Source organism: Coregonus clupeaformis, chromosome 33 (genome assembly GCF_020615455.1).
Source record: "Coregonus clupeaformis isolate EN_2021a chromosome 33, ASM2061545v1, whole genome shotgun sequence".
Classification (NCBI taxonomy): Eukaryota; Metazoa; Chordata; class Actinopteri; order Salmoniformes; family Salmonidae; genus Coregonus; species Coregonus clupeaformis.
The window spans coordinates 1,796,328-1,821,862 of record NC_059224.1 but is presented as its reverse complement, the minus strand read 5'-3'; the positions used below and the strand labels follow the sequence as shown (position 1 = coordinate 1,821,862).

At 42.0% G+C, this 25,535-nt stretch overlaps 2 protein-coding genes across 2 annotated transcripts in view; one reads left to right on the top strand and one right to left on the bottom strand.

The window, feature by feature from the left end:
* Positions 1-19,837, bottom strand: part of snx17 (sorting nexin 17) — a 649,426-nt gene extending 629,589 nt beyond the window's left edge. The window contains exons 1-2 of the mRNA XM_041859922.2: positions 19,037-19,837; positions 1,386-1,460 (exon numbers count right to left, since the gene is read on the bottom strand). Of these exons, the coding sequence (XP_041715856.1) occupies positions 1,386-1,460; positions 19,037-19,096 (135 nt within the window). The 5' untranslated portion in view covers positions 19,097-19,837. The remainder of the gene's footprint in view (positions 1-1,385; positions 1,461-19,036) is intronic.
* A 778-nt stretch (positions 19,838-20,615) lies between these two features.
* Positions 20,616-25,009, top strand: atraid (all-trans retinoic acid-induced differentiation factor). The gene is made up of 7 exons (XM_041859921.2): positions 20,616-20,761; positions 21,181-21,323; positions 21,578-21,646; positions 21,742-21,813; positions 21,982-22,103; positions 22,332-22,432; positions 22,687-25,009. The coding sequence occupies exons 1-7, from the start codon at positions 20,669-20,671 to the stop codon at positions 22,789-22,791; spliced, it is 705 nt and encodes a 234-aa protein (XP_041715855.1). The 5' UTR covers positions 20,616-20,668; the 3' UTR covers positions 22,792-25,009.
* Positions 25,010-25,535: the final 526 nt, after the last annotated feature.

Here is a 25,535-nt window from a genome sequence, read left to right as displayed (position 1 = left end):
TGCGTATGGAACATTTCTGGGATCTTTTATTTCAGCTCATGAAACATGGGACCAACACTTCACGTTGCATTTATATTTGTGTTCAGTATAGTTCTGGTTCAAGGCTGGACATCAAGCAGGACAGTTTTAATAGTTAGAGATGTGAGGCCATAGTATGTTAACCGTGGTAAGGAAATGGCAGGTGACGTCGTTGAGGTGATGTTTTGACGTTCATAGCAGTGTTTCCCATGGCCCTGACCATTGCTGACATTTGGTGGAGGTGGGCCCCCCTTGGTTGACGCCCACCTAAAAGACCTTGCCCTTAATTGGTTTCAATTGAAGCCTTGGGCCTGCATTCTCATGGGCTACGTTTACAAAAGGCAGCCCAATTCTGATCTTTTTCCCAATTATTGGCAAAAGAGCTGATCTGATTGGTAAAAAATATTAATTAGTGGGGGATAGATCAGATTTGGGCTGCCTGTATAAACACAGCCAAAGTCTCTCAGAGTAGGATTGTTGATCTAAGATCAGTTTAGCCTTTTAGATCATAATGAATAAGATGACTTGCCTGGCTAGAGAATCTGAAGAACTCAGTTTGAGTCGTCAGGCAATAAGATGACGTGTTCAACGGGGATCTGGTCCTAGAATAGCACTCTTGAGACAAATATATTAAATATACAGGAGATGTGTCTGTTACTTGAACTCTGTGAAGCATTTATTTAGGCTGCAATTTCTGAGGCTGGTAACTCTAATGAACTTATCCTCTGCAGCAGAGGTAACTCTGGGTCTTCCATTCCTGTGGCGGTCCTCATGAGAGCCAGTTTCATCATAGCGCTTGATGGTTTTTGCGACTGCACTTGAAGAAACTTTCAAAGTTCTTGAAATGTTCCGTATTGACTGACCTTCATGTCTTAAAGTAATGATGGACTGTCGTTTCTCTTAGCTTATTTGAGCTGTTCTTGACATAATATGGACTTGGTCTTTTACCAAATAGGGCTATCTTCTGTATACCCCCCCTACCTTGTCACAACACAACTGATTGGCTCAAACACATTAAGAAGGAAAGAAATTCCACAAATTAACTTTTGACAAGGCACACCTGTTAATTGAAATGCATTCCAGGTGACTACCTCATGAAGCTGGTTGAGAGAATGCCAAGAGTGTGCAAAGCTGTCATCAAGGCAAAGTGTGGCTCCTTGAAGAACCTCAAATATAAAATATATTTTGATTTGTTTAACACTTTTTTGGTTACTACATGATTCCATATGTGTTATTTCATAGTTTTGATGTCTTCACTATTATTCTACAATGTAGAAAATAGAAAAAATAAAGAAAAACCCTGGAATGAGTAGGTGTGTCCAAACATTTGACTGGTACTGTATATTCTATCTATTGTTTGGATTTACCTGTTCGTGTAGGCCCAGGAGCTGGCTGTAGCGGACACGACAGTGGAGAACACCGTTCACATGGATGTTGTAGGCCTGAACGAGAGATGTGAAGAGAGAGAAAGCAGTGAGTATAGCTTCTAACTGAGCTGAAAGACACAATTCAAAACCATGCTACAAAAGAGCCCCAGCCTCAAAAGACTGGGATCGAAGTGCAGACAGACAGTTAAATGTCAGGTGAACAGATCCGACAGCCTGTTGTGGATCTTATCGACTTGTAGTTTGAATGAGGAAACAAACCCTGTAGATACAGCTAATCTAACCACGAGTCTTGAGTTTCACTTCTTATTTCCAACAACAACTGAACTGCCTTGAAGCTCAATCAAAATCAGCACTTCGTCCACACTGGGGGCGTCTGTGCTGCTCGACTCGTGTACACTCTTCATTTTCATAATGGAAACTAGGCTGTGTCCGAAATGGCCCCAAATTCCCTATTTAGGGCACTACTTTAAACCAGGGCCTGCATAGGGGTCTGGTCAAAAGTAGTGCACTATATATGAAATAGGGTGCGATTTTGGACACAAGCCTAGATGAATGAAATGTCGCTGCTTTCAAATCAAATCAAATTTTATTTGCCACATGCGCCGAATACAACAGGTGTAGACCTTACAGTGAAACGCTTCCTGACAAGCCCTTAACCAACAATGCAGTTAAGAAGAAAAAAAAAAGTGTTACGTAAAACAATAAATAAATAAAACATAGAGCACAGGTTAGTTAAGGTAATATGTACATCTGGGTAGAGTTAAAGTGACTATGCATAGATAATAAACAGAGTTGCGTTTGAAGTGTTTTTCAAACGCAACCAATTACATCTTGGATACAAGTGCGAATACCCACACACACACGACATCTTTCATCCACACAAACAGTGTTTATATAATGCAGTGGCCAAAAACACAGTGTTATGAATGAAGGGTAATTGTGTTTCAATGCCAGAAGTTCACTTGTTGGCTCAACTTCCCTGTTTGTTTTGACAGGAGCTATCATTGGCTCCTCCTACGCAACAGTTTGGAATCAACAGCATCCAATCATGTGATTGGGGTCAGTAGTAGCGACTAAACACCGGCAGGTGAAGCCGATTCAAACCGTTATTTTTCCATTGTTGGAAGGCTTCATTAATATGAACCATTTCTTCTTGGACCACTGAACTGTTTGGTATGATAACAAACCACAGAGCTAACCCCCTGCCTCTCCTTCTCAGGACACACAGCTAACCCCCTGCCTCTCCTTCTCAGGACACACAGCTAACCCCTGCCTCTCCTTCTCAGGACACACAGCTAACCCCCTGCCTCTCCTTCTCAGGACACACAGCTAACCCCCTGCCTCTCCTTCTCAGGACACACAGCTAACCCCCTGCCTCTCCTTCTCAGGACACACAGCTAACCCCCTGCCTCTCCTTCTCAGGACACACAGCTAACCCCCTGCCTCTCCTTCTCAGGACACACAGCTAACCCCCAGCCTCTCCTTCTCAGGACACACAGCTAACCCCCTGCCTCTCCTTCTCAGGACACACAGCTAACCCCCAGCCTCTCCTTCTCAGGACACACAGCTAACCCCTGCCTCTCCTTCTCAGGACACACAGCTAACCCCTGCCTCTCCTTCTCAGGACACACAGCTAACCCCTGCCTCTCCTTCTCAGGACACACAGCTAACCCCTGCCTCTCCTTCTCAGGACACACAGCTAACCCCTGCCTCTCCTTCTCAGGACACACAGCTAACCCCTGCCTCTCCTTCTCAGGACACACAGCTAACCCCTGCCTCTCCTTCTCAGGACACACAGCTAACCCCTGCCTCTCCTCAGGACACACAGCTAACCCCTGCCTCTCCTTCTCAACCGTTTTACAGACACACAGCTAACCCCTGCCTCTCTCCTCAACAGACACACAGCTAACCCCTGCCTCTCTCCTCAACAGACACACAGCTAACCCCTGCCTCTCTCCTCAACAGACACACAGCTAACCCCTGCCTCTCTCCTCAACAGACACACAGCTAACCCCTGCCTCTCCTCAACAGACACACAGCTAACCCCTGCCTCTCTCCTCAGGACACACAGCTAACCCCTGCCTCTCTTTAACCAACCCTCGTCCTTCCTCAACTGCCTCCCTCTCCTCAACCGCTTTACAGCCAGCAATGGACTGCTAGTCTAGCCTTGCTGATAAATATGTTTTTGTAGGAGGAAATCAGTAGGTCTGTCCGAGGCCAACACCTCACCAATTACGTGTTATGACACAGCCTTCTATCATCCTTACTTTAAATCAAAGCCTTATAGCGATTAGCTACTTTTCTTATTAATAAAACATATCACAGGAATGCAATGCAGAGTCGTAGACAGAGCCTCTGGCAGTGCGTTCACTCAACAACACAGTCCGGAACTATACTGTGTAGAAAATGAGAACATACTTCTGTTCTGTGACTTGAGACTGCCTGGTTATCTAAATCAGGGCTTTTCAACCTTTGTTTTGTCCAGGGAACCCTGTCCAGGCAGACTGGAGACCCAGGGAAGTTTACATACACTTAGGTTGGAGTCATTAAAACTCGTTATTCAACCACTCCACACATTTCTTGTTAACAAACTATAGTTTTGGCAAGTCGGTTAGGACATCTACTTTGTGCATGACACAAGTAATTTTTCCAACAATTGTTTACAGACAGATTATTTCACTTATAATTCACTGTATCACAATTCCAGTGGGTCAGAAGTTTAACATACACTAAGTTGACTGTGCCTTTAAACAGCTTGGAAAATAACAGAAAAAGATGGCTGTAGATGCTTCTGATAGGCTAATTGAGATCATTTTAGTTAATTGGAGGTGTACCTGTGGATGTATTTCAAGACCTACCTTCAAACTCAGTGCCTCTTTGCTTGACATCATGGGAAAATCAAAAGAAATCAGCCGACCTCAGAAAAGAAATTGTAGACCTCCACAAGTCTGGTTTATCCTTGGGAGCAATTTCCAAACACCTGAAGGTACCACGTTCATCTATACAAACAATAGTACGCAAGTATAAACACCATGGGACCACGCAGCCGTCATACCGCTCAGGAAGGAGACGCGTTCTATCTCCTAGAGATTAACGTACTTTGGTGCGAAAAGTGCAAATCAATCCCAGAACAACAGCAAAGGACCTTGTGAAGATGCTGGAGGAAACAGGTACAAAAGTATCTATATCCACAGTAAAACAAGTCCTATATCAACATAACCTGAAAGGCCGCTCAGCAAGGAAGAAGCCACTGCTCCAAAACCGCCATAAAAAAGCCAGACTACGGTTTGCAACTGCACATGGGGACAAAGATCGTACTTTTTGGAGAAATGTCCTCTGGTCTGATTAAACAAAAATAGAACTGTTTGGCCATAATGACCATCGTTATGTTTGGAGGAAAAAGGGGGACATTTGCAAGCTGAAGAACACCATCCCAACCGTGAAGCACAGGGGTGGCAGAATGATGCTGTGGGGGTGCTTTGCTGCAGGAGGGACTGGTGCACTTCACAAAATGGATGGCATCATGAGGAAGGAAAATTATGTGGATATATTGAAGCAACATCTCAAGACATCAGTGATAAAGAAATGTGTGAGTAACATATGACTAAAATGTCACAGCCTCAGTTAAACTAATAATGTCTGACTATTAGTAGACTAGAGCTTAGAGAGTTAATCAAATGTGCTTATATAAGATGCATATTTGCCCAGCAACAGAGTATTTGTGTCTTGTAATTAGGCAAGCAGAAGTGCAAAACGTTTGAAACCAATAACAGGATAAACAGATGTCCCCACACAGGGAAGGGGAGTGAGAGGCTTGCAGAATATTGTGAGAACAGCGATAAATATGTATGGGAATAGAGAAAAAAATGTGCAGCCTGCCCGAGCAAGGAGTAGGCTATGATAAGAACATGCGTGTGTGTGTGTGTGTGTGTGTGTGTGTGTGTGTGTGTGTGTGTGTGTGTGACCTGATGGTCAGGAGAGCAGAGGAAAACCATATGAGCTAAACCCAGGTGAGTTTACAAGATGTGCACAGTGGAAAAATACAGGCCGCCTATAGCGGGGTGGGATTTTTCCTCTGACGTGTGTGTATAAAAAGATTGTGCGTCCATTTTGGGACAGAGCGCTCTCATGAATAAAGGCTGACCATTGCAGAAAGGGGGTCTTTGTTTAATTCATTATTTAAACTAGAGATGTACAACCTCTGGGAATTATTCAAAGATTTAAGAAGTAGTAGACTTCAACCATTTGAGATAACAAAATTCTCGTGACAATCAGTCAGGATGTTAAAGCTTGGTCGCAAATGGGTCTTCCAAATGGACAATGACCCCAAGCATACTTCCAAAGTTGTGGCAAAATGGCTTAAGGACAACAAAGTCAAGGTATTGGAGTGGCCATCACAAAGCCCTGACCTCAATCCTATAGAAAATGTGTGGGCAGAACTGAAAAAGCGTGTGCGAGCAAGGAGGCCTACAAACCTGACTCAGTTACACCAGCTCTGTCAGGAGGAATGGGCCAAAATTCACCCAACTTATTGTGGGAAGCTTGTGGAAGGCTACCCGAAACATTTGACCCAAGTTAAACAATTTAAAGGCAATGCTACCAAATACTAATTGAGTGTATGTAAACTTCTGACCCACTGGGAATGTGATGAAAGAAATAAAAGCTGAAATAAATCACTCTCTACTATTATTCTGACATTTCACATTCTTAAAATAAAGTGGTGATCCTAACTGACCTAAGACAGGGAATTTTTACTAGGATTAAATGTCAGGAATTGTGAAAAACTGAGTTTAAATGTATTTGGCTAAGGTGTATGTAAACTTCCGACTTCAACTGTATGTATACAGTACCAGTCAAAAGTTTGGACACACCTACTCATTCAAGGGTTTTTCTTTATTTGCACTAGTTTCTACATTGTAGAATAATAGTGAAGACATCAAAACTATGAAATAACACATATGGAATCATGTAGTAACCCAAAAAGTGTTAAACAAATCAACATCTATTTTGGATTTTAGATTCTCAAAGTAGCCACCCTTTTCCGTATTGACTGACCTTCATGTGTTAAAGTAATGATGGACTGTTGTTTCTCTTTGCTTATTTGAGCTGTTCTTGCCATAATATGGACTTGGTCTTTTACCAAATAGGGCTATCTTCTGTATACCCTCCCCTACCTTGTCACAACACAACTGATTGGCTCAAACGCATTAAGGAGGAAAGAAATTCCACAAATTAACTTTTAACAAGGCACAGCTGTTAATTGAAATGCATTCCAGGTGACTACCTCATGAAGCTGGGTGAGAGAATGCCAAGAGTGTGCAAAGCTGTCATCAAGGCAAAGGGTGGCTACTTTGAAGAATCTCAACTATAAAATATTTTGATTTGTTATTTCATAGTTTTGATGTATTCACTATTATTCTACAGTCGTGGTCAAAAGTTTTGAGAATGACACAAATATTAATTTTCACAAAGTCTGCTGCCTCAGTTTTTATGATGGCAATTTGCATATACTCCAGAATGTTATGAAGAGTGATCAGATGAATTGCAAAGTCCCTCTTTGCCATGAAAATGAACTTAATCCCCAAAAAACTTTTCCACTGCATTTCAGCCCTGCCACAAAAGGACCAGCTGACATCATGTCAGTGATTCTCTCGTAAACACAGGTGTGAGTGTTGACGAGGACAAGGCTGGAGATCACTCCGTCATGCTGATTGAGTTAGAATAACAGACTGGAAGCTTTAAAATGAGGGTGGTGCTTGAAATCATTGTTCTTCCTCTGTTAACCATGGTTACCTGCAAGGAAACACGTGCCGTCATCATTGCTTTGCACAAAAAGGGCTTCACAGGCAAGGATATTGCTGCTAGTAAGATTGCACCTAAATCAACCATTTATTGGCTCATCAAGAACTTCAAGGAGAGCGGTTCAATTGTTGTGAAGAAGGCTTCAGGGCGCCCAAGAAAGTCCAGCAAGCGCTAGGAATGTCTCCTAAAGTTGATTCAGCTGCGGGATCGGGGCACCACCAGTGCAGAGCTTGCTCAGGAATGGCAGCAGGCAGGTGTGAGTGCATCTGCATGCACAGTGAGGCGAAGACTTTTGGAGGATGGCCTGGTGTCAAGAAGGGCAGCGAGGAAGCCACTTCTCTCCAAGAAAAACATCAGGGACAGACTGATATTCTGCAAAAGGTACAGGGATTGGACTGCTGAGGGCTGGGGTAAAGTCATTTTCTCTGATGAATCCCCTTTCCGATTGTTTGGGGCATCCGGAAAAAAGCTTGTCCGGAGAAGACAAGGTGAGCGCTACCATCAGTCCTGTGTCATGCCATCAATAAAGCATCCTGAGACCATTCATGTGTGGGGTTGCTTCTCAGCCAAGGGAGTGGGCTCACTCACAATTTTGCCTAAGAACACAGCCATGAATAAAGGATGGTACCAACACATCCTCCGAGAGCAACTTCTCCCAACCATCCAAGAACAGTTTGGTGACGAACAATGCCTTTTCCAGCATGATGGAGCACCTTGCCATAAGGCAAAAGTGATAACTAAGTGGCTCGGGGAACAAAACATCGACATTTTGAGTCCATGGACAGGAAACTCCCCAGACCTTAATCCCATTGAGAACTTGTGGTCGATCCTCAAGAGGTGGGTGGAAAAACAAAAACCCACAAATTCTGACAAACTCCAAGCATTGATTATGCAAGAATGGGCTGCCATCAGTCAGGATGTGGCCCAGAAGTTAATTGACAGCATGCCAGGGCAGAGTGCAGAGGTCTTGAAAAAGAAGGGTCAACACTGCAAATATTGACTCCTTGCATAAACGTAATGTAATTGTCAATAAAAGCCTTTGACACTTATGGAATGCTTGTAATTATACTTCAGTATACCATAGTAACATCTGACAAAAATATCTAAAAACACTGAAGCAGCAAACTTTGTGAAGACCAATACTTGTGTCATTCTCAAAACGTTTGACCACGACTGTAGACAATGTAGAAAATAGTAAAAATAAAGAAAACCCCTGGAATGAGTAGGTGTGTCCAAACTTTTGACTGGTACTGTATATCAAAAAATAATAATAAGTAATGTATTGTCTAATCAGGTGAATAATAATGGCAGGTAGAAGTTATAAACTTTTAAAAAATGTTGATTTGGTAGACAGTTTCATTATTTTGACCTTCCCACAGTTCATTGGAAGAGGAAGTGTAAAGTATAACATGGTCTATTAGCTAGAAAGGAATCTTGGCGGTGAAAATAACATTTTTGAGTTTTGAAGCTAATCTCCTGCAATTCTATGCATTTTGCCAAGCATCTGTTGAAGAGCTAGACTGTCTTCTGAAAGCAGCTGATTCTAGGCCTGGACTGTCTTCTGAAAGCAGCTGATTCTAGGCCTGGACTGTCTTCTGAAAGCATCTGATCCAGGCCTAGACTGTCTTCTGAAAGCAGCTGATTCTAGGCCTGGACTGTCTTCTGAAAGCAGCTGATTCTAGGCCTGGACTGTCTTCTGAAAGGAGCTGATTCTTGGCCTGGACTGTCTTCTGAAAGCATCTGATCCAGGCCTAGACTGTCTTCTGAAAGCAGCTGATTCTAGGCCTGGACTGTCTTCTGAAAGCATCTGATCTAGGCCTAGACTGTCTTCTGAAAGCAGCTGATTCTAGGCCTAGACCAGGGGAGTCAAACTCATTTTAGCTCAGGGGCCACATGGAGGAAAATCTATTCCCAAGTGGGCCGGACCGGAAAAATCATGGTATATATAACTTAAAAACAACAACTTCAGATTGTTTTCTTTGTTTTAATACGATCAACATACAACATAAAGCTGGAGCCTGAGGACAGTGTGTCCAAAATAGTACAAGCACAACATCACTATTAATCATAAAACACGTCAAGTTTATTTGAAAATTCTAAAGAAAAAGAACACACAAACACACAATGCCTCAGTGATTAACAGAACTGTTTCACAGATCACAGAACTATATCAGGGTGTCATTTCTCAGGCAGAAATGTAGATAAAAATAATGAAATCCTGTTCCCCAAACAAGTGCAGGAACCACAGAGTCAAGAATAGGTTAAATATACAAATAAAATAAAATCAATTAAAAACAATAGCACATCAACATAAAAACATATAAACATAAAGCTGGAGCCTGAGGACAGTGTGTCCAAAAGCACAACATCACTATTAATCATAAAACACCTCAAGTTATTTGAAAGTTCTGAGGACAAAGAACACACAAACACACAATGCCTCAGTGATTCACAGAAGTATATCACAGATCACAGAACTATATCAGGGTGTCTCATGCAGCACTTTAAGTGGGGTTGCATAGTTTATTTGACTCCTGATACCTGGCATCTTTTAGCTTTCACCAGCGCATCAATATCAGGCATCACATCCTGAGTGGCAGCCAACTTCAGGATGTGATTCAAGTGCTTGTGCGTGAGCCTTGAGCGCAGCTTTGTTTTATTCATGCTCATTACAGAGAGAACTTGCTCACAAAGATATGTGGTTCCAAACATGCCCAACAGTTTTGCAGCGAGGGCTGTCAAGTTGGGGTAACCTGGCAAGAGATTCTGATCAAATGTGTCCAAGCCAGCTGCGGCAAATTTGCCCTTCAAATCCGAGTCACACTGCAAGTCTATTATTTCAAGTTGCATGCTGACGGGCAGATCAGAGGGATTCACGGTGAATGGCGAGCAAAAAACTTTGAAGTCTTTCTCCAGTTCACCAAAAATCTGAAAGCGTTGCTCAAACTCCCGTAACAGTCCCGTTATTTTATCTTTGAACCGCTTCATGTCTACCACATGTTGGGTCGCGCACACATTTTTCAGACAGGGGAAGTGAGCTGCATCACCACCGGCGAGTTGCGTCTCCCACAATGACAGCTTCAACTTGAAAGAACGTATGCTGTCATAATACTGCGTGACAACTTTGTTGCGCCCTTGCAGCTGTTTGTTCAAGTTATTCAGGTGCTCTGTAACATCCACAATAAATGCAAGGTCCTGCATCCATTCTGCGGAATGAAATTCTAACACTGGTTTGCCTTTTTCTTCTATGAACTGAGCATTTTTATACTTTACAAAATCATCTCGCGGGCCGGATTAAACCCGTTTGCGGGCCTGATCCGGCCCGCGGGCCGGACGTTTGACACCCCTGGCCTAGACTGTCTTCTGAAAGCAGCTGATTCTAGGCCTAGACGGTCTTCTGAAAGCAGCTGATTCTAGGCCTGGACTGTCTTCTGAAAGCATCTGATCTAGGCCTAGACGGTCTTCTGAAAGCATCTGTTCTAGGCCTGGACTGTCATCTGAAAGCAGCTGATTCTAGGCCTGGACTGTCATCTGAAAGCATCTGTTCTAGGCCTAGACTGTCTTCTGAAAGCATCTGATCTAGGCCTAGACTGTCTTCTGAAAGCAGCTGATTCTAGGCCTGGACTGTCATCTGAAAGCATCTGTTCTAGGCCTAGACTGTCTTCTGAAAGCATCTGACCTAGGCCTAGACTGTCTTCTGAAAGCATCTGATCTAGGCCTAGACTGTCTTCTGAAAGCATCTGATCTAGGCCTAGACTGTCTTCTGAAAGCAGCTGATTCTAGGCCTGGACTGTCATCTGAAAGCATCTGTTCTAGGCCTAGACTGTCTTCTGAAAGCATCTGATCTAGGCCTAGACTGTCTTCTGAAAGCATCTGATCTAGGCCTAGACTGTCTTCTGAAAGCATCTGATCTAGGCCTAGACTGTCTATCTTGATAACTTGGTGATGATGAAAGATGGTTCTCTAGTTCTGACAGTCAGTCAAAACAAATGAAAATAAAATGTATTTAGGCCTATGAAAAATGTATTTAGGCCTATGAAAAATGTATTTAGGCCTATGAAAAATGTATTTAGGCCTATGGAAAATGTATTTAGGCCTATGAAAAATGTATTTAGGCCTATGAAAAATGATTCATATAAAACCACACTGTCTAGAGGAGCTGTGGGCGTGTTGAAGAGCAGTGGCCAAGGATAAGAGGAAAAACATGCATTCATTGGCAGGAGGAGTTTCCTGTTCAAAGGTCTTTAGACAAGAAGGATCAGTCAACACTCTGAACTATAGACTGTAAACTGTAATCTATAGACTATAGACTAATCTATAGACTACAAACTATAGACTAAACTATAGACTATCGACTAATTTATAGACTGTAAACTATAGACTACAAACTATAGACTGTAAATTATAGATTATAAACTATTGCCCGTAAACTATTGCCCGTAAACTATAGCCCGTAAACTATAGCCCGTAAACTATAGCCCGTAAACTATAGCCTGTAAACTATAGCCCGTAAACTATAGCCCGTAAACTATAGCCCGTAAACTATAGCCCGTAAACTATAGCCTGTAAACTATAGCCCGTAAACTATAGCCCGTAAACTATAGCCCGTAAACTATAGCCTGTAAACTATAGCCCGTAAACTATAGACTATAGACTGTAAAAGAATGAACATAAGATTCTGTCCGTCTGTCCGTTTATCTGCTAGTCTGTTCACTCACTAGCATGAATAGTTACAGTCAACAAGATGCCATGTCATCTGTAGAAACAAAGAAAACTGTTTCTGATGATGACCCCGACCCCCCCCCCCCCCACGAGTTAAAAGGATGCTGATGGTTGCTTCCTCCAGGCCAACTGGAACGTACCAAAATCTAAACACATGGGGTCAATCACAGGACAAGAGCATACTGATGTAGGCAGAACTAAATGTTAATGCAGGAAGGATGAGTGAGGAATAATTATGACAAGACAAAATATAGTGGCACCCTATTCCCTATCTAGTGCCTAGGGTTAAAAGTAGTGCACTATATAGGGAATAGGGTGCCATTTAGGGCGCAAAAAATAAAAGTCATGACATGTATCAAGGAGAACTTGGTGAGTATATGGATACAGGGTTGATTTATTTTAATGCAAATCTTCCATTAAAGGAATACTTCAGGATTTAGGCAACGAAGCCCTTTATCTACTTCCCCAGAGTCAGATGAACTCGTGGATTTGATTTGTATGTCTCTAGTATGAAAAGAAGTTAAAGGCTGTTTAGCAAGACAATGCTAACTAGCGTTAGCGCATTGACTAAAATTAGGCATCTGCTAGCATGCTAAAATTAGGCATCTGCTAGCATTAAATTTAGCCAATGAAGTTTTTATTTCTCTTTGCAACCTAATGCTTCAACCCAACTCTCCTTGAATAGTCCAACAAGTGGCAGCTCTGCTGACCTTCTAGGCAGAGTTGCAAAGAAAAAGCCATATCTCAGACTGGCCAATAAAAAGAAAATATTAAAATGGCCAGTCTGAGATATGGCTTTTTCTTTGCAACTCTGCCTAGAAGGTCAGCATCCCGGAGTTGCCTCTTCACTGTTGACGTTGTGACTGGTGTTTTGCGGGTACTATTTAATGAAGCTGCCAGTTGAGGACCTGTGAGGCATCTGTTTCTCAAACTAGACACTCTAATGTATTTGTCCTCTTGCCTCCCACTCCTCTTTCTATTCTGGTTAGAGCCAGTTTGCGCTGTTCTGTGAAGGGAGTAGTACACAGCACTGTATGAGATCTTCAGTTTCTTGGCAATTTCTCGCATGGAATAGCCTTCATTTCTCAGAACAAGAATAGACTGACGAGTTTCAGAAGAAAGTTATTTGTTTCTGGCCATTTTGAGTCTGTAATCAAACCCACAATTGCTGATGCTCCAGATACTCAACTAGTTTCAAGAAGGCCATTTTTATTGCTTCTTTAATCAGCACAACAGTTTTCAGCTGTGCTAACATAATTGCAAAAGGGTTTTCTAATGATCAATTAGTCTTTTTAAAATGATAAACTTGGATTAGCAAACACAACGTGCCATTGGAACACAGGATTGATGGTTGCTGATAATGGGCCTCTGTACGCCTATGTAGATATTCCATTAATAATCAGCCGTTTCCAGCTACAATAGCCATTTACAACATTAACAATGTTTACACTGTATTTCTGATCAATTTGATGTTATTTTAAAATTGACAAAAAAACTGCTTTTCTTTCAAAAACAAGGACATTTCTAAGTGACCCCAAACTTTTGAACGGTAGTGTGCATGATTGTATAACTAGCAGAGGAGTTTTGAAGTTGAGGGTGCAGTATTTATTAGGTTTGGCAATGAGGACTAAAACTAGCATAGTTCAGCTAGTTTAGGGTTGTCACTAGTTACAAAGTCAAGCCAGCTATACTGAACAAAAATATAAAACGCAACATGCAACAATTTTAAAGATTTTACTGAGTTACAGTTCATAGAAGGAAATCCGTCAATTTAAATAAATTCATTAGGCCCTAATCTATGGATTTCATATGACTGGGCAGGGGTGCAGCTATGGGTGGGCCTTGGAGGGCATAGGCCCACCCACTTGGGAGCCAGGTACACCCACTGGGGAGCCAGGCCCAGCCAATCAGAATGAATTTTTCCCACAAAAGGGCTTTATTACAGACAGAAATACTCCTCAGCACCCTCCCTATGATCCCTTATGTCACGTGGTCCTCTGTAGCTCAGCTGGTAGAGCACGGCGCTTGTAACGCCAGGGTAGTGGGTTCGATCCCCGGGACCACCCATACATAAAAATGTATGCACACATGACTGTAAGTCGCTTTGGATAAAAGCGTCTGCTAAATGGCTTATTATTATTATTACTTGTTAAATACACTTCAAATCAGTGTAGATGAAATGAAGGAGACCGGTTAAAGAAGGATTTTTAAGCCTCAACATAATTGAGACATGGATTTTGTATGTGTGCCATTCAGAGGGTGAATGGGCAAGACAAAGGATTTAAGTGCCTTTGAACGGGGTATGGTAGTAGGTGCCAGGCACACCGGTTTGAGTGTGTCAAGAACTGCAACGCTGCTGGATTTTTCACGCTCAACCGTTTTCCGTGTGTATCAAGAATGGTCCACCACCCAAAGGACATCCAGCCAACTTGACACAACTGTGGGAAGCATTGGAGTCAACATGGGCCAGCATCCCTGTGGAACGCTTTCAACACCTTGTAGAGTCATTGCCCTGACGAATTGAGGCTGTTCTGAGGGCAAAAGTGGGTGCAATTCAATATTAAGGAAGGTGTTCTTAATGTTTTGTACACTCAGTGTATTTATGGAGCGTAAATCAATATACAATCCCGAAATCAGCTGTAACTGTCAATAGTAAAACAAAGCTTAAAACAATGTTTGAGTGAACCCTGAATACAGAAAATGAATGGTGAAGTTGCTTCCGGACACGGTAGACTCCTCCTCACCACTCTATGGCTATTTTCTCTGAATAGGGGAAAAAATAAATAATACCAAATTCACTGCGAATACATTATATCATATGAATCAACAATACTCCAAGCCGCAGCTTCATACATGGAAAACTGATACTGTATACTGGCCTTTGGGGCTTGGTGTGTGGGGTCTGTGGGTGGCTTTGGACTATATATTTGTGGATTCCTCATGTGGATTCCTTAAATCATTGTTAAGAAGAGGTTTTGTTCAAATCGGATGTTGGGTACTATATTTATTGAATATTATAAATTTCAACAAATTGAAAATGCCCAATTTGGGTACAATCAATTACCTTAATTTCCCAGAGTTCAAATTATCTTTCAACAAAGTAATGCTTATCTTATCCTGTTTCTAACTACAGAAACAATTTCAGAAAAATCTGAGATGGTGGGTGTCGAAATCCTGTTGTGCTTTTTTGAGGTGGAATGAGTCCGATTTATTTCTAATGCCGTAAAACCCATTTGTATGAAGTTGAGGTTTCAACATTAAGCAATGCTGCCTGCACAAATATTGGCCAAGAGAGGTCCACGACTAGAGGTCCATAGTAATTGCAGTCTTCAACACATGCAAGCTTATTGTGGCAATAACAACACATTGAAGTCCAAAACCCAGTACACTTTATGCTTTTCAGAACAAAGTCACAAGCATGGAACTTTTTTTTATTGGACTAGCCTATACCCTGGCTCAAAGGATATGACTAGGTATTCACATTGGAATGTGATGCATGTCTAAGAAAGGGGACAAGGCATTTAGCTACAGTAAATAAACCCTGAAACAAACCCAACAGATGATATCAAGGCATTTAGCTACAGTAAATAAACCCTGAAACAAACCCAACAGATGATATCAAAGCATTTCAGGCCTTGACCTGTTTCAAATCTGCCACCGACTAAACAATACACACACTATCAATTACTGCACACACACACACACACACACACACACACACACACCATAGTCTCCTTTCCTGACTGCACTCGTTCAGTAGAGATATATTAACCATAGTTCAGCATAGAGGCCATATTAACTACACAGGAAAACTGTTGCCTGTTCCTAACCCACAGGAAGTGAGAGAACTGTCATAAAGAACAAAAGGGTTTTTCGCTCAGAAAGGAATTGCGTCATTTAAAATGCAGTCTTTGTTTTCCTAAAGCCTCTGTACTGTACTGTGCTGTGAGGTGCAGACGCTGCACATTCCGCTGGTTCCAAGGTACACAGACAATCCCTCAGTATTAAAGGAAAAATATAAAAATAGATTTAGGTATTTGTTTCATTAGTCCACTGTTTGATACAGTCCCAAAATGTTTTTGCATGTCGGCAATCAAGTTCTAGATATAGAACTTTTAAAAAAATCCATAAAGTGTCACAGTATGATGTGTTTCGGAAGTGCATCAACCGTGGACTAATGAAACAAATACCAAAAGATAGTTTGAGTGGAATTTTCCTTTGACATATAGTGCACTACTTTTGACCAGCGCCCATAAGTACCTATTCATAAAAAAAATCATTTCCTTGAGATGCTGGTAAGAACTCTAAGTTGGTGCATTTCCTTAATGACCGTTAGGGTTACCCCTTGTCCTTTGCTCTCTCTCCACCACTCACTCATGGTTAATGGTTGAAACCTGTCTATACATGTCTCACCAGATGCAGGAGTCCTTGAATGACCTCTATGAATCATCAATCTTTACTCCGGTGTTGCTCCGTTCCCTCAGGTGTCAACAGACAGACATTTTGCTGCAGGCTACATCTGAGACAGTGATTGTGTAGGCTGACATTCACACTTTTATTTTCCTACTAGCAGCAACTTTGCTGATAATCTTGAGGAAACAATTACTTACTATGACAGTGATGTGGTTGTTTCATCTAGCTATCTTAAAGGGATACTTCGGGATGTTGGCAATGGGGCCCTTTATCTACTTACGCAGAGTCAGATGAATTCGTGGATACAATTTTTATGGCTCTGTGTCCAGTATGAAGGAAGTTAGAGGTAGTTTAGCAAGTCAATGCTAACTAGCGTTAGCGCAATAACCGGAAGTCTATGGGTATCGCATTACGCTAATGCTAGTTAGCAATTGCACTAGCTAGCAACTTCCTTAAAATTGCGTGCAGAGACTTAAAAAATGGTATGCACGAGTTCATCTGACTCTGGCGAAGTAGATCGCAATTTGTCGAGGTGGATCCAGTTGAGAATGGGTGTCAACAGGTAGCTAACGTTACTCACTGGACCTGCCACTCGTTCATAGAACATCAGCTTGCAAATAACTATTTATTTTTCTGTAAAGCTACTCATGGTGTGGTGCTCAGTACCTGGATGTGCAAACTACAAGAAAGCACAGGCTGCTGGGGTAACATTTCATTGGTTACCTGCCGGCGATTATCCTCGGAGCCAACAGTGGCTGGCGGCAATAAAGAACGCTGCCTATGATGTGAATACTCCCGTGGAGAAATATCAAAATGTCCATGTTTGTAGCCAGCACTTTCAGCCAGAGGATTTCTAAACAGACCTGAAGTCTTAACTGATGGGGTTGCCAGGTTGTTGATCGTTAAAAAGTGATGCTATGCCATCAATTTTCCCCTTCGCTTCAAAGAGGAAGGCATCCGATCAGCCAACATCAGCGCAGCAGAAAATAATTCGAGCAGAGGTAACATAGCTAACAAACTACATTTGTTTATCTAATTTTTAGATATGCTAGCTAGACATTCCAAAGCAAATCAATGTAATTAGCCAGCTGCTATCTGGTGATATGATTTGTAACTTTGCAAGCTAACGTTAGCTACCTTAGGTTACGTTAGCTACAGCCTACCAGACAGTCTTACCGTTAGCTAGCTAACTAGCTAATAACTGCAGAGGCTAAATTCACTGGCCGATGTCATCAACATCAAGCTCAGCGACTAGTGTAAGTCACCTTTGCTAAATCTTTCCATGAAAGTGACTGTAGCATGCCTGTTGTGAGAAGTGTCCAATCAACACCTATGATTAAATTGATGTTAACACATTAAAACACATGTTATTACACAGTGTTAACTTTACATCGATATAGATCAATGTCTATTGATCCACAACGTTTTGCCTGGACGTGTCAATCGAGTGTGATTCCCCCAAGAAATTGGGGGTTAACTGATAAGGATACATCAAATGATACATTGTATCACAATATTGCAATGCCTGGTGAGGGACATTGACAGACAGTGAAAGTCCTGTCGAATTGTTTAGGGCAATTCCACAGTAACGAAATTGCCCTGGGACTCCGATTTTTTTACTTAAAATGTATCCCAAACAAAAACCACTGATTTGAAAAAGTTTAACAAACCATACAAGTAATTACCTTTACTTGTAACCTGACCTGGGCAGCCGCTGGTGGGCTTTAGACCTGGGCTACCTGTTTAAAACTTTTATTCTCCATATGTAGGGTTTTGAGCCATTACATTCGCCTACATTTGGCTCCGCGTAAACTACAATTCTGATACTGTGTTTTAACTTTTAGCAACGTGAATAACCATTGCTTTCTAAACAGTTTTCGAAACATTATCTTTCAGGTCAGCCAGAAAGAATCTTTCAAATAAAAAAAAGATACTTACTGATGCAGTTTTGCACAGATCCATACACCGTGGCCTCCAGTTGACAAACTACACTTCCTCCCCAGTTAACCTATACGGGATCGGTGTCCCGCATACGGGACGGTTGAGCTAACGTGTGCTAATGTGATTAGCATGACTGTTGTAAGTAACAGCAAACTTTCCAGGACATAGACATGTCTTATATGGGCAGACAGCTTAAATTCTTGTTAAACTAACTGCACTGTCCAATTTACAGTAGCTATTACAGTGAAAAAATACCATGCTATTGTTTGAGGAGAGTGCACAACAACAAAAAACTTATCATGGCAACTGGTTTGATACATTCACCTCTGAAGGTAAATAATGTACTTACATTCAGTAATCTTGCTCTGATTTGTCATCCTAAGTGTCCCAGAGATAAAATATAGCAGAGTTTTGTTGCATAAAATCAATTTTTATATTCAAATGTAGGGAACTGGGTTCTACAGTTTGAACCCTTGCTGTCTCCACACCCACCCTGCCCGGCCATCTAGATGTGTGAAAGTTAGTGTATAAGCTAATGATCCATCATGTATGACATTCCTGGGAGTGTGTAAACTTACATTTTGTATTACCATATCATTTTTGTATGTTCTCTATAGTTATGTACTTGAAAATGTATCAATTGACCAATTCGGCACATTTGGGAATCCCTGCAATGGATTTCACATGCGAGGAACCTGCAGTAAAATAACTGCACGTCGTAAACAGACAAACAAATCATTTCTGGAACTCACCACATATGTTGATCCATTTTCTCCCGAACGAACCTCCGTTTCGGGAATGGAGAAATGCATTTTAGATTTCAGATGGCCCACTGGACGAGGTGTCCACTATTTAGGATGGAAATGACAAATCTTGAAGAGAAAGTCCACGCGATTGCTTGGTGATGATGACCACAATCATTTGAAGAAGAAAGTGGTCTTGTACTCCTCCGCTCTTAGTCGGGCATTCCACCGTGTTATGTACGTTGTTCAATCCGATGCGACGAAAAAAACCCAGATGTTCTTTATCCAACAATTCCTGCTGCACTGTACTGGATCAGTATAAAACTTCCCCCCGCGTCAGTGCTCTAAACTTCAACTTTTCCCACTAGCGTCGCCGTAGCAGCCATGTTGCAGATGTAGGTAATTCCACCTTCATTGTTGGCAGTAAAATTGTACTTATTCGTCGACTCTGTGTGTGGTGGTCCAAAAAACATTCACCGTTGACGCTGTTACAGCAATCCGTTTTTCAATTCGTGCCGACAATTCCATTCACTTGCGTAATCATTAGAACTTTCCAATGAAAAGACGCAGTTTGCTCCTGCAAACCCCAGTCACTGCCCTAAAATGTACAAACGAGAAAACAAGCACCGATGTGTTGTAGCCTATTTTTTTTGTAACTCTTTCTGTGTCTTGAAGTTTTTCCTAAATAGGATGCATTGGGCGAGCAAGCGGTTCGGAAAACAGACGTGATCCAAATCCAATAAAACTGGCTACATTGTAGCCGTCCAGCAAAGATGTATCAAGTAGCTCATCAAGAAGCGTTGCAACAGTCCTCCGGTCCAAACCATTTCTGAGAGAGGAGACCACATTTATTGAAAACATTAAAAAAACAATTATATCCCTACTTTTAAAGGAATTCATTAAGAAAATGTTAATTTATGTTGGGGTTTAGGCCACACATACATAAATTATGTTATATTTTCTAACAGCATGCAAAAAAATCCCCTACGTAAACGATTTCCTCTCGTCTTCTGACCCCTGTTCTGTGATGGTACTTTCCTGAGAGTCGGGATGGTCAGATGACGGTGGATTTCAGCAGTCCAGACAACTTCCAAAATCAATGGATTTTTTTTTCTTAATATCAGCATTGGGAAAATTGTAAATTATTTTGTGAATTTGTGCCTGTTCATTTTGTTTTTGTCTTGAAAGGCAAGGAACAGAGGAATATAGACAATTAATAATGCTACATTTTTTATAATTATAATTTTTAACAGTAATCTAACCTTTCTCTTTGGGATCCGCAATTTATAGGCTGCATTTTAGATATGCGAAAACGTTGCGAAAATTGTAACGTCATGAAGCACTGGCTGCGTTCAAACACTCACAACAGGTTTCCTTTTATATTCTCTGTCTCTTACTGATCATTCATGTGAAAAGAAAGATTAATAATAGCCTAGGTCTAAAAGCAAAAACATACGATCTTTCTGAAGGGCATTTGCTATATTAGCCTACCACAGTGTTTGTTTCTCTATTCAAATCGAGCACACATCAAGGGTGAAAAGGAAACGAGGCAAGGAGACATGCAGATGAATCGGGACGCGGACGTGATTCAGTCGCTTACATGCGTTTTACGTATCGATCATGTGACTTGCGCCGTGGAAAATGACCGCTGGATCCAGCCAGCAGAATGCTGCAGTGGTCTTATTAATCAGTCATTTATGTTTCTATGGGGGTTATCAACTGACTGAGTTACAGGTAAGGGGTCTGCTTGAGCGCTATAGGCAATGCGGAAATGCTGCTCAGTGCCATGTCAGATCCGTTACATTGTTGCTGTTACACTGTAACTGCTGCTACACTCAAGAGTAGAGTTGTTACATTGTTTATACACTCGGATGTGTTACATTGGTGCTTTACTGTGTTGTTACGTCGTAACTGCTATGCTACTTGGCTACACGCAGTGTTGTTAAATTGTAACTGTCTGCTGCTAGCCTGCATGCTACACACTCCCCGAGATTTGTCGCTTGAAGCTATATATAGTATTGGTCAATAGTTGCCTGCAAGATAAGATTTTTCTGAAGCATTTGTTGTAGAAAGCTACTGTTGATAGGCTAGGTCTTGTTCATAACGGCGTTGTGAATAGCTCCGCGTTGTGTATTTGTGGTCAACAACAACAGGTAGGCCTGTGCCATCGCTGCAACGGGACAGTCCAGAATGGCACCGCCGTGAGCCAGTTCTGTTCCGCGTCTGCGGGTTTGATTGATGGCCGCTGCTGCCTGCAGCGAAAGGAAAACACCAGGGATGCTGACTACATCATTGGGTAGGAATTCGATTTTGTGCTTTGACAAGGATTCGTTTTGGAACCATTTACAGTTGATAATATGGTGGTCCTACTGAATTGCCCATAGAGGACAGATACTTTGTGTAATAACATTTAGTAACATCCAACAACTATAACATGTAACAACTGGTTAGTAAAATGTACCAACTGATGAAGTGTCTGTCATTGTTTTTTTTTAACTGTCTGTGCCCTTTATTAACATGTATTAATCCCACTCGATACGTTTCTCTCAGGTTGGACCTATCAAACTGTTCCCTAAGCCACGTTGAAGACCTTCAAGATGCATTCAACGCTACAACAATGTATGGAAAAAAAAACAGACTGTTCACATTTACATACATTATCAGTGTGTTACTATGCGCAGCGTTAACTTCTGTTTTCTCTCTTGACCTTGCAGAGATCTGTCACTGAACCCCATTGTAAACCTGAACAATGCCCTGTTTGAAGGCTTTATCCAGTTGGCTAACCTGTAAGCACAATGTCAACGTTATTTACTGTCCATCGGTGTTTGCCAATAACACCATTACTAAATCCCTCCTGTACTGTACTCGGGGACTGAGCTCTCCTGTAGCTCTGGTGCAATACGGTCTGGCGGTTCTAAAAATACTATTTTCTTCTCTGTCTTTGGACCTGTAAGGATTCTGCCCGCCAACCTGGTCTGTCCAGGAGGCAATGCATCATGGGATAAGATGGAGGTCAAAGGGGAGACTCGTGTTTGTGAAGGACAGGAGGACATCTGCAACCAGACTGGCCATTTGTGTAAATCAGTCACTTACCATTAAGGGTTTCTGCTGTGTGACATTTGTTTTGTTGAGTAAACGAGCATTCCTTATTTCTAGTTTAACTTACATTTGGGAAACAATTAAAATGTGAGTGCCACCTAAGCTGTGATTCTAAATACAGTGAACTGGCATCGGTGTTATAACTGACAGTTTATATAGTACCTTTTTATATGCTTATTTTCCCTCCATAACTTTGCTTCTACAGCGTTGAACTGCCCTGAGAACTCCCTCTGTGCCCCATACGGTCCCGGCTTCTTTCAATGTAGCTGTGTGGATGACTTCTATGGATACAAGTGTCTTCGAGAGGTCAGTTGCTACAACACAGCCACCCTGTCATTTATTGGAAAATATTCCTTAAAAAAAAAGAAGCTATTATTATTATTTGGGGACAATGGCGATAAGTTGCATCACAAACAATAGCCTATTCATTCATATCCATATTCCATCACTGATTGTTGAAGACAACGCAAGTATGAACTGTCAAGGAAACAAACTCACAGCCCTTGAAACATAATAACTGCTGTGGTCAAATGAAATCCTTGTCTGTGTGTTGTTGGCAGGGAGAGTTTCCTATAATCCAGGTGTTCGGGCCTCTAGCGGGCTCCACGGTCCTGGTCTCCATCCTGCTATGGGTCACCCAAAGACGCAAGGCCAGATCAATCTGAAGTTCTACCCGAGCCTCTGGTCTGAGGCCTAGTCCTAGGACTCTATGGACAACACTGACATTTTCAAGTGGTACTGACCTGAAACGGCAGGGAAAATGCTGAGTGGACTGTTGATTGAGGAGACGGTCTCAGGGATTAGGGTTAATGTTATAGTGCTGACAGTGGACTGTTGATTGAGGAGATGGTCTCAGGGGTTAATGTTGTAGTGCTGACAGTGGACTGTTGATTGAGGAGATGGTCTCAGGGGTTAATGTTGTAGTGCTGACAGTGGACTGTTGATTGAGGATATGGTCTCAGGGGTTAATGGTATAGTGCTGACAGTGAGCTGTTGATTGAGGAGATGGTCTCAGGGGTTAATGGTATAGTGCTGACATTGAGCTGTTGATTGAGGAGATGGTCTCAGGGGTTAATGTTATATTGCTGACAGTGGACTGTTGATTGAAGAGATGGTCTCAGGGGTTAATGGTATAGTGCTGACAGTGAGCTGTTGATTGAGGAGATGGTCTCAGGGATTAATGTTATATTGCTGACAGTGGGCTGTTGATTGAGGAGATGGTCTCAGGGGTTAATGGTATAGTGCTGACAGTGGAGTGTTGATTGAGGAGATGGTCTCAGGGGTTAATGGTATAGTGCTGACAGTGAGCTGTTGATTGAGGAGATGGTCTCAGGGGTTAATGGTATAGTGCTGACAGTGAGCTGTTGATTGAGGAGATGGTCTCAGGGGTTAATGTTATATTGCTGACAGTGGACTGTTGATTGAAGAGATGGTCTCAGGGGTTAATGGTATAGTGCTGACAGTGAGCTGTTGATTGAGGAGATGGTCTCAGGGATTAATGTTATATTGCTGACAGTGAGCTGTTGATTGAGGAGATGGTCTCAGGGGTTAATGGTATAGTGCTGACAGTGGACTGTTGATTGAGGATATGGTCTCAGGGGTTAATTGTATAGTGCTGACAGTGAGCTGTTGATTGAGGATATGGTCTCAGGGGTTAATGGTATAGTGCTGACAGTGAGCTGTTGATTGAGGAGATGGTCTCAGGGGTTAATGGTATAGTGCTGACAGTGGGCTGTTGATTGAGGAGATGGTCTCAGGGGTTAATGGTATAGTGCTGACAGTGGGCTGTTGATTGAGGAGATGGTCTCAGGGGTTAATGTTATAGTGCTGACAGTGAGCTGTTGATTGAGGAGATGGTCTCAGGGGTTAATGTTATAGTGCTGACAGTGGGCTGTTGATTGAGGAGATGGTCTCAGGGGTTAATGGTATAGTGCTGACAGTGAGCTGTTGATTGAGGAGATGGTCTCAGGGGTTAATGTTATAGTGCTGACAGTGGGCTGTTGATTGAGGAGATGGTCTCAGGGGTTAATGGTATAGTGCTGACAGTGGGCTGTTGATTGAGGAGATGGTCTCAGGGGTTAATGGTATAGTGCTGACAGTGGGCTGTTGATTGAGGAGATGGTCTCAGGGGTTAATGGTATAGTGCTGACAGTGAGCTGTTGATTGAGGAGATGGTCTCAGGGGTTAATGGTATAGTGCTGACAGTGGGCTGTTGATTGAGGAGATGGTCTCAGGGGTTAATGGTATAGTGCTGACAGTGGGCTGTTGATTGAGGAGATGGTCTCAGGGGTTAATGGTATAGTGCTGACAGTGGGCTGTTGATTGAGGAGATGGTCTCAGGGGTTAATGGTATAGTGCTGACAGTGAGCTGTTGATTGAGGAGATGGTCTCAGGCCCATGTGACATGTGTCTAGACTTCTCTTTGAAAGGCAGCTATGCTTTAATTTATTCTAAACAATTTGGGAGGGTGGGTGATGCTCAGTGTTTTAATCGCCACAAATTATGCAATTATCGTACAGCTTGCAGCCATTTATCTAGATAAAACATGGCGTTATGTTCAACATAAGCTGGAACTCAATTTATGTTCCAACCGTGGTTACAAAGAGGTTTACTGAGACTCCATGTGGATTGTAGTAGGAGCTATGAATGTGCAATATAAATTGCAATAGCAACAAAATATTATAATTGTCTGGGAAAACTGACAACATATCAAGATATCGATTGATAAATCACATTATAGGGAGACATGAGCAAAACCCCTTGCTTGCAGACGGCACCGCTAAAGTTGACTTGTTCGTACGTGTACAGATCGATTGATGTTATAAACCAAATGGGTTGCCTTTTGTGTTTTACCCTGGATTAAAGAAAGATGTTATACACAGACTCAAGTGATTTGCTGTTTACTGTGTGTGTGTGTCGACCTGAAGCGATAGGCCTCCAGACAATTCTGAACTGCACACAGGTGACTTTATGCACTGACCAGAAACCTCAATCTGCCCATTTCCTCTGCGCCATTGAGCAGTTCATTGAAAACTAGTGTGTTGATTTTTTGTCTCTGTTATGGAACACTAAAGAAAAGTCATTAAGGAAACGTTCGCTCTTCTTCCAGGAGTGTATTCTCTTAAACACTGATAATTGTTATGGGCATTTAGCCACAGCGATACCTAATTAAAAGTTGTAATGAAATCAGAACAGTTAAATGGTTTGCTGTAGTGTGAATGAGGACACATCATTTAGTATTACACAACTACAGCAATACATTATTTGCAAAACTTTAAATATGGTTTGATTGAAAAACGGTCAAAACAGAAATCTTGACTTCATTGCCACTTCTGCCCGTATCCACAGTCGGAGTGCTGATCTAGGATCATTTTAGCCTTTTAGATCATAATAAATACGATTGTATGGA